The sequence below is a fragment of the Phyllostomus discolor genome, chromosome 12 (assembly GCF_004126475.2).
Source record: "Phyllostomus discolor isolate MPI-MPIP mPhyDis1 chromosome 12, mPhyDis1.pri.v3, whole genome shotgun sequence".
NCBI lineage: Eukaryota > Metazoa > Chordata > Mammalia > Chiroptera > Phyllostomidae > Phyllostomus > Phyllostomus discolor.
In genome coordinates this window covers 42,364,994-42,374,738 of record NC_040914.2, presented here as the reverse complement: position 1 = coordinate 42,374,738, position 9,745 = coordinate 42,364,994, and the positions used below count along the sequence as shown (strand labels likewise).

The 9,745-nt window shown below is 57.5% G+C and overlaps 1 protein-coding gene across 1 annotated transcript; it reads right to left on the bottom strand.

The window, feature by feature from the left end:
- Positions 1-2,456: 2,456 nt before the first annotated feature.
- On the bottom strand, positions 2,457-8,777 carry LOC114488573 (arpin). The gene is made up of 6 exons (XM_028502302.2): positions 8,554-8,777; positions 7,252-7,327; positions 5,797-5,929; positions 4,931-5,137; positions 4,408-4,571; positions 2,457-3,252 (listed from the first exon to the last, which is right to left on the bottom strand). The coding sequence occupies exons 1-6, from the start codon at positions 8,643-8,645 to the stop codon at positions 3,244-3,246; spliced, it is 681 nt and encodes a 226-aa protein (XP_028358103.1). The 5' UTR covers positions 8,646-8,777; the 3' UTR covers positions 2,457-3,243.
- Positions 8,778-9,745: the final 968 nt, after the last annotated feature.

Genomic DNA, 9,745 nt, shown 5'->3' with positions numbered 1-9,745 from the left:
CGAGCCCGGATCTGTGTCCTTCACCCACACCGACCAGTTTGCCAACCCCGGACGGGGCGCAGAGCCGGGCACGTGGGGAGGGCAGTTCCCGACGCAGGAACTCCTGCCCGCAGCCGCGCTCCGGCGCAGGGGCGGCGGGGGCCTTCTTCTATCACCGTCTGCGCCCAAATATCGTGACCTGCTTTCCCGGTGTGAGATGCCAGCTGATGTAGCCATCCCCCAGTTGGGGTACATTAGGTTCATTTTCATTTTTCCGCATTCCATTAGTGAATGGTGGAATCAAGGCATCTCTAATGCAGTCCCATTTAAAAGGTACCGACCACCCCAAATTGGTAACATTTTTTTTTCTTCACTTAATGACTCAGTCGGGGTGAAGTGGAGCAAGTCCCTATATTATAGGCAGAGCTGCAAACTGGAATCACCTATCCAGATGACTGGCACTATGTATCAAAAGCCTTTTTAAACACACAGAATATTAGACCCAGCATTTCCAGCTTTAGAATGTATAATAAAACGAGGTGTGAAAAGATTCTCCGGTAAGAATGCACATCCCAGGAGTGTTATTACAGGGAAAAATAGGAAGCAAACTAATTATTCCAAAATGAGACATTGGTTCTCAGATGCATTGAGCCACATGCATCTGACGAATGTTAAGTAGGTGTTAAAATTCAGGTAGGGAAACGTTTACGGTATAGGGCAATGTGTCACGACATATCTGTAAGTGCAAAGGTTACACAGTATGTACAGGGACACCGCACATTGTAAAAACTGTTAGCAGGTACACCAAAACACAAATACACCCCTGTGTGAGACGGGGTGGTGGCATCAGGGTGTCAGCACAGTTGGCTAGAACCATAGTGCCCTGATTTGAGCCCCAGCTCTGCTGACCGCCTGGGCATCTTGGGGAAGCGTTGATGTTTGTAAAACTGTTATAGTGTCAGTCTCTTTTGCTATAAAACTGAGGGTTTTCTACTTGAAAAAAAAAATGTATTCAGGCAGCTGTTATGAATGCAAAAAGGGCCTGCAAGCACTTGGAGCAATACATGACATACCTCAGAGCTACCTAAGTGATTTTTAAAGATAGTAGAATTCTTTATTTTTCTTTTTAAAATTTTTCTAAAATAAACATGTATTACTCTTATAGCCTGTTTTTTTTTTAATTTGTTGATTTGAGTGAGAGAGAGATGTCAATTTGTCGTTCCACTTCCTTATCACTCATTGGTTGCTTCTCGTACGTGCCCTGACCAGACATCAAACCTGCACCTTGGCGTATCGGGAAGATGCTCTAAACCAACCGAGCTACCTGGCCAGGGCTAGCCATGGTTTTTTAATTTTTAAAAAATCCAGAGGCAGTAAATATGCATGGGAACTTGACAAAATGTTTTAAATGTGGAGAAGGAATATCAAAGAAAATTCTAAAACAGAAGAATAGGGGTACCTAGCCCTACCAACTATCAAAGCCTACTGTGATGGTATGAATTGACTTCATAGGGAGACCTATTGAAATATAATGGAGCCCTGGCTGGCGTAGCTCAGTGGATTGAGCGTGGGCTGCGAACCAAAGTGTTGCAGGTTTGATTCTCACTCAGGGCACTTGCCTGGGTTGCAGGCCAGGTCCCCAGCTGGGGGCTAACGAGAGGCAACTGACCGATCCACGTATCTCTTGCACACTGATGTTTCTCTCCCTCTCTTTCTCCTTCCCTTCTCCTCTCTCTAAAAAAAATAAAATAAATTAAAAGGACCAATTAATTACCCCCAAATTGGACAATACAGCTACTAAATGGTAGTCGATCTTAAAAACAATGGTTATGAAGACCAGGCAGCCACATGGAAAGGGATTACATAACAACTGAAAAAGGGTTTTCAGCCCTGCTGGGTGGTGAGAGCATCCTCCAGGTGCACCAAGGTTTCGCAGTCAATCCCTGGTCAGGGAACAACCAATGAACGCATCAATACGTGAAACAACAAGGAAATGTTTCTCTCTCCCTCTTTTTCCCTTCCTCTCTCTCTAAAATCAATAACACATTAAAAAAAAAAAAGAATTCGGACTTTGAACTCTGACTGCTGGGGCTCTCTCTTCTATCCACCTGCTATGGGCGGAGCCTCTGAACTTCAGTCCCTGGACCAAAACGGGGACAATAATCCCACGAGCCTCACGGGATGCTGTGGTGACTCAGTTGGGTGTTGCCAGTTCTCAGCGCCAGTGCTAGCACCCGGAAGCACCCAACAGTCGGTGGTTGCCGTGAGAAGCATGCAGGACAATGCTCGACACCTCAGGGGACTTAACGGTTGTTAGTCCCCCACCCACCCCTTGTTCCCTGAGGCAAGCAAGATCCACAGGCCACTAAGTCCCCACCTAGTCTTGGGACACGTCCATTTCCATTCCAGATCTCTCCACATGTCCAGGGGAGGACACACGCCCCGACAAAAAAGAAACGGTCTCCTGCTTACAGGGATCTTGCTTGGCCGGAAGACTGTTTATGTTGACAATAACCCAGTGCATGTAGAGGGGTCCTTTTCTGAAGCTTTACTCATTTACGAAAAACGTCTCAAGGTACAAAACAACAAGAAAAAGGCATTATCAAACATGAGGCCTGGCTGAACGCAAGTGCGTCCGAGAGATGGGGACCAGCCAGCCGCACCTGAGCACAGCATCACGGGGACGGCAGCCAGAGAGGTCCGGTGGCAGGAGCCCCCCAGGCGGTGGAGAGCCAGAGGCGGCAGCTTCAGGGAGAGAAAAGGGCACCGGGGACCAGGAGGACTGCGCAGGGCAGCAGAGACCGCAGCATGGAGCACCAGGGCAGGGCTGGGTGGGCAAGGGAAGCGGAGACCCGAGGACAGGAAGGAGGCCGCTAGCTTCCCCTCGGGGCCACTCTGCACATGGGTGAGGGACGTCCCCCAGTCTGGTACAGAGACCCAGCCCAGTCCCTCTGAGTGCCCTGGGGCCCTCACCCACCACCTGCCTCCAGGAACGAGGAGGCTGCGGTCAGGAAAATATCTAGGCAGGCCAAACTCACATTCAGGGGAGGAACCCTCTGTGAGCCGCAGCATCGCGCCCCGCGGCCAACACCGCGGGTCTGATCTCAGCAGGGCTGGTTCAGAGCGTGCTCCAGGGTGCCGGCGTGGGGGGAGGAACCAGGCAAGGCCGAGGGGGCTGCCCCCTCGAGCTCTAGACTGGAGGTTGGTGGAGGACATTCTCAGCAGCACCGTTGCGCCTCAGGGATGCCGCATCTCCCAGAAGCCTCAGTCGTCCTGGGGAGAGAGAAAGTAACGAGAGAGAACAGAGCACGTTTCAGAGAAGTCAGCAAGTCATCAGACAACTAGGGCTCGACTGCCCAGCACCAGTGGGGCCCCTGGCCGCCTGCCTCGGCCTCCCCTCCTGAGAGGTGGCCCAGGAGGCCAGCCTGGAGGTGTTTTTCAGTTCAAGTCTCACTTCGGTTCACAGGCTGGTGCTCAATCCACTTTTTATTTTATTTTTTTATTTTTAGGGAGAGGGGAAGGGGGAGAAAGAGAGGGAAACTTCAATGTGAGGTTGCCTCTCATGCACCCCCTGGCCTGCAACCCAGGCATGTGCCCTAACTGGGAATTGAACCGGCGACCCTTTGATTCACAAGCCAGTGCTCAATCCACTGAGCCACACCAGCCGGGGTGAAGCCTCACTTTATTGAGACCCAAGGGAATCCGGCCCCTCTGCTCTCCGGGCCCCCCTGCTCTCTCCGGCCAAGGTCCTCATCTGCATCACCTAGACAAACAGCCCCATTATTCTGCGATTTTGTTTTCAAATAGTCAATTTGGGGCCTTTTGACATCAATTCAAATCTTGAGGTGAAATATACTTCAGAAAAACCTATCAGCTGGGAGTAGGCTGAGGTCCATGAGGGGTGCTGACCCATAGCAAAAAAAAAAAAAACCCCACAGAAACGTAAAAACACAAAAAATTGCTAAGGATGAAGCTGCCCATCTCCCAGCCACTGTGGTCAGGGAACCCAGAACAAGGGAGAAAACAATGCCATTCCTTTGCTCGACTGCCTCGGCATGGCCAATGCAGTCTCGACAGAACCATGGTTGGAGACTTCATATGAAGCCACGTCGGTCCCCTCTGCTGTCCCTTCTTTCTGTCCCTTGCTTTTACAAATATCTGGGGCTTTCTTACAGATTGGCCCAGGTCAGACCCACCGAAAAGAAGGGTCCTGGATCATCAGTTCCTTGAAGGAACTTTCCTGGCGCTGACACACCCTCAGGAAAGCCTTGGAACTCCTCCGGGGCTGCGGGGGGGGGGCAGCAGTCAAGTTCACGCCGCTCTCTCCTTGTCCTACGTGCAACCACCACCACTACGAACAAAACTCCTGCCAAGAGACGACCCACGCCAGTGCCAGGCCCACAGCCGTGGCCATCGCCCTTGACCTACCCACTCCGCGTCCTCGGCCCCGTCCCCCTGCTCGCGGGTCTCCGCCGCGGACGCCTGGGAAGACTTCCGGGCCATGATGTTGTCCGTCCAGGACGCCCCTGTCTGTCTGTCACCGGCGAAGTTACACTTGGTCACTGTTCCGGCCTCGAGTTTGGCTAACGAATCTGAAAGAAAAGAAGCAGCTGGGTGGCCTTTTTCCCTGTGGTGGAAACCGAGTGGGGGCTGGCCCGTTCTCCCGGGGTCCCTGAGGCCTGGGTTAAGCCACTGTTCTCTTCAGGCCTGGGTATGGACCTCCGGGAGACCCAGGGTGGGACCCCCAAGCACCCATAGGAACGATGGTTTGGGGCAGCACCCAGGACCCAGGCTGCCTCGGGCACCCATCCAGGGCCTTACGAATAAATCACAAGGGGTTCTGCCCCCGTGGAGGCCAGACCCTGCCCAGGGCCCATGAGGTCTAAGTGGCAGGGGTTGGAAAGCCTCGGCCGGGAGGCCAGGAGCCCGCCGGGAGGGCCGAGCCGCTCACCCAGGAACGGGCCGTCGCCCCGCGTTTTCAGCCGCACGCCGGCCCCCAGCTCCAGCTCCAGCGCCTCCATCTCCGACTCGGGCATCCAGAAGGCCACAGTGTGCGCGGGCGCGAGGCTCTCGGTCAGGGCCAGCAGCTCGGGCTTGTCCACCAGCTCCTTCAGGGCCTCGGGCGTGAGTCTGTCCGTCTCCCCCTTGGCGTCCACCCCTGCGGGCGCACAGCACGAGAGGGTCGGTCCCGCGGCAAGAGCAGTGCCCGGGGAGGGCCTCGGCCGCCGGGGCGGGCTGTGTGTCTTCCACGTTCACAACGCCCCCCATCCGCCCTGGAAGACAGGGGAGAGCCCACCCTTCCAGGGCTCGTCCAGGGGCAGAGGCGGTCCCGGCGTGGGCTCTGGGCCTGGCTCACAGTGGAGGCTCGTTACACATTCTGAGAATGAATGAGCCACGGAGAATACGGACACCACAACAGAGGCAGGGGTGGGTCCGGGAGCCCCCTCCAAACCTCCTCGCACGGCAGCAGGCGGCAGAGGTCCTCCTGCCACCAAAACCGGGAACAGAAAGGCAGTCCCGAGGGGCCCAAGCGGCAAATGAGAACTTTGGCGGGAGCATGGAGGCCAGTAGGGCCCCGGCCTGGGCTCTGCATGAAGGCAGTCAGAGCCCCGAGCCACGATGGTGGACAAGTCTGCCGGGCTGAGCTGGGGCGCTGGGATCCCGCCCTCCCGCCCTCTGAGTGGATGGGACCCAGGAAGGAGTCCCGCCCGCCAGGGCTGAAAAGACACTTTCTAGGGGCCAAGAGACCCCGGGCGACAAAGGCAGGGCACAGTGTGGGCGGGACGGAGGGGGAGAGGCAGGGGCAGAGGCACCTACTGTAGGAGGACATGAGGAAGCCCGTGTTCACCTTCCTGGTGGCACTGAAGTTGGGCTCGATTTCGTTCCCCTTGGGGTCAAACTTGCGGCGATGGATGAGACTCGGCTGGACGTACAGCACGTAGTAGCGCTCCTGGGGGGGTGGGCAGAGAGAGTGAGGGGGCCCCACCCTCCAAAACACACACATACACACACTCCCACATACACACACACACACTCCCACACACACACACACACTCCCACACACACACACACACACTCCCACACATACACACACACACTCCCACAGGGCTGCACGCAGCCCTCCCCAACCTCACTCTCTACCCCGGAGCCCCCACCTCGGCTCCGGAGACATTCAAGCCGCACAGATCCCCACACACAGCACACCCCCTGCCACCCCCTCCTCCCCACCCAGGCACACGTGCGGGTCCAGGTCCACAGCGGTGACCCGCTTTATAAAAACACAACATTCCAGGGTGTGCGGCCGCACAGAGTCTTGTCAAGAGACGAGCCAGCCCTGGCCGGGTGGCTCAGTAGGTTAGAGCGTCATCCCTGATACGCCACGGTTGCAGGTTCGATCCCCAGGCAGGGCGTGTACGAGAAGCACCCAGTGAGTGTGCATCAGTAGGCGGAACAACAAGTCGATGTTTCCCTCCCTTCTCTCTTTCTCCCTTCCTCTCCCTTAGATCAATCAGAAGAAAACAAGAGATGAGCGAACCCACGCCAAGAGATCCGCCACTTGGCAAATGCAGTCGCTTCAAAGCTCCTTCTAACAGCCACCTCCACTGGTGCTTTTAAAGTAATTCAACTCCATAAAACCGAAAGTATCCAGGACTTCCTGGAAACCTAAGCTGAGACCCGGAAAGGGGAAGGTCACCGCTGACCCTGACCCTGTACCCACACTGGCCGACACCCCTTGTCCTTCAGGACCAGCAGGGGGGACCACCAGACCAGCAGGGGGGACCACCAGACCGGCGGACGGGAGACTGAGCCCACTGTGCTTTCAGAAGTCTCACTCATCCTGCCCACCCCAGCAAGGCACCCGGCACCCTACGCCTGTTCCATCCGAAAGCCACGGGACCTCTGCCGGCCCACCCGGCGGCCACAGCCTTCGCCCCCACCACTCGCCTGACCCCTTCCTGCTCTCAGCTCTCCCCGTCTCTGCCCCAAACTCACCGCTTGGGTCCGAGGCCTGGTCTGTGTGCCCAGCACCAGCCGGACCCTCCCAGCTGTCCACAGCCTCGCACGCAGCATGGGACCCCCCCTTTCCACCCGGCGGCCCCTTCAGGCTGCTAATCTCCCGACCCCCCTGCCCAGGGAGCCCCTCAAGAAAGAGCTGGACCCCACGGCTTGGCACTGGCTCAGCCAAGCGAAGGGGACGTGCCGGAGTGGGTGGGGACCATGAGGCCGGTGAGTGCCTGCTCCTGTGGGTGCCCCCCACCCCTGCACCCTCACCTTCCTGCCATTGGCGTCCAAGATGCTGTGCCGAGACACGTCCACCAGTTCCCCCTCCAGCAGGACGCCATTGCCCCTGGGGACGAGAGCACAGGGAGGGGTCGGCCGGTTCTGCCCGTCCTCAGGGAAGAGCCGCCACCACTTCGATGGCCCGCGTCAGAGTGCGCGCTGGGACAGAAGTGACTCGTGTGTGCATCAGCGGGTCTGGGAGGGAGCAGCCCCCTTCTCTGCACTCCCCACAGGGGGCCTCCGTCCCTGTGAGGGTCCCAAGGGCTGGGGCGCTGCCCCGGGGTGGGTAGGAGGGCATCCGGCAAGGCCCCTCCTTTAGAGAGTCCTCTACCCAGAGCCTCCGTGTTCTCATCTGCAACGTGGGAGAGTGACAGCGGCGTCACTCTGCTTCTGTGAGGGTGACAGAAGACCCTGTAAGTGAAGGCGTTTGGTAAACTAGTCAGTGTTGAATACACGGAACAGATTTTAGTTGTTTATTTAACCCAATGAGGAGGGGTGTCTACATGGCTACAAAGTATCTTTCCTTCCTACCTGTTTTAAAGCACTTTTCTATTCCTGTTTGTCCCAGCCCCGGGAGAGGGGGAGAAGGCCACGCCCTAAGCTCGCAGCCCCCGCCCCCGGCCCCCCACTGAGAGAAGTTGGGCCCCACTTCCTGGTTCCAGTTTTCATGAGAGCAGAACCCGTGGCCTTCCTTTCCTGGAACCACAGAAATGGGAGAGGAGCGGGGACATCCCCTGTCCACAGATGTAACTACGTGCTCCCAGCCACCCCCTCAACCCTCAACCCTTCTGTCTTTGTAATTGCAAATGAAGCAAACTGTTGGCTCCCCCAACCTCCAGTACCCAGTCTGGCCCTCCCACCCCACGGCTACCCGCCCCTCAGCCGTGTCACCTGCTTCCGGTCACAGCCTGACACTGTCCCTTCCTGGGGAGGGGAGTTGTGCAGCTAGTGCAAGTGGCGGGAGTTCACAGCCCCAGGGGCGGGGTGGAGACAAAGGCCCTGAGAACCCAGCTCTGTCCTTGGAAGCCTGTTTGGGGGTGGAGACCTAGCCCACTCCCAAGGGTTGGAGAGGGAAGAGAGCAAGGGCGTTTGAAGCTATCCATCGGTGTCGTAGTAGGTGCAACCCCCTGGCTGCAGGGTTAGGGTTAGCGCTGGGGGCGCTTTGGCATCGCCTGCCTGTCCTCCCACCCGCACCCGGGAGGGCGCGCTGGCGCCCTGTCCCCATCCAGGCGCCCGGGTTCCCAGCCGGGCGGGAGGCTGGGCCGAGGCACCGCGAGGGACTGGCCGGGTTACCCCTGGTGGGCGGCGGGCTCCCAGGCCGTGCTCAGCCGTGCGCTCCGCACCGCCTTGTTCCGGAGCGCGCTGTCCTGGTAGATGCGGCTCATTCTCCGCAGGCCGCTGTGCGGGGACCCGGGACACCGCGAGGGGACGCGCTGGGGAGACGCGCCACCACCGCTGAGACCGGGAATCCGGCTGCAGATCCGGGAAGGGCGCGGTGGCCCCGGAGTTCCTGGGCGGGACTTAAAGGGGCCGGGCCTCATTCCTGCCCGCGGGAGCGGAGCAGGGAGGGGGCTTCCGGGAAGACCCTGGGCTGGGGCTTTAGCGCTTCCAACCCTTCCTCTCCCTCTCCCCATTACAGGACAGAGACCTCTGCCCCGACACACGCACAGAGGAGAAACGGAGGCCCAGGGATCCTTATAGGATCAGCTCTGAGAGAATGGGCTTCCAGAGAACAAGAATGGAGAAAAGGGAAAAGCCTTTGCGTGTGTGTGGGGGGGGGGGGGGGTGGCGGCGGTGATGAGCACGGAAGCTGCCCTTTCGCTCTGTCCTAAGTCCCCGTGACAGAAGGGCCTACGCTTGGGTGTCAGATCAGGGACTTACCATGGTTTGGAATTCCCCAGGCAGTGAAACTTTTATAATGCAATAGCAAAAAAAAAGGAAAAAAAAAAGAAAGAAAATAGCTCGATGGAAAAATGGACAAAGACCCTGAAAAGCTCGTTCTCCCGAGAGGACATTAAGTGGCCAGCCGTGCATGCCAGGCTGCTCCCCGTCACTCAGCATCAGGGAAGGGCAGCCCCGAACCGCAATGAGGCACCACCGCACGCCCGTCGCCGGAGTGGCCGCCATCCACACGACCAGTGTTAGCGGGGCCTCGGAGAACAGGGAGGGAGCCTCGTGACCTGTGGGTGGGGGTGTAACGTGGCGCAGCCACTGTGGAGAACGGTACAGAAGTATCTCAGAGAATGAAACATGGAACTACCTCCCGACCCAGTGATCGCCCTGTTGGGCGTTTATCCGAAGGAACTGACATCAGGGCCTCGAAGGGAGAGCTGCACGCCCGTGTTTCTCGTGGCGCCGTTCACGATAGCCACGATGTGGCGTGGATAAAGAAAAAAAAAGTGGCATATGCACACAGTGGAACACTATTGTTCGGCCTTAAATGAGAAGGAAGCCCGGGCACATGCAAGAACACGGATGACCCTGG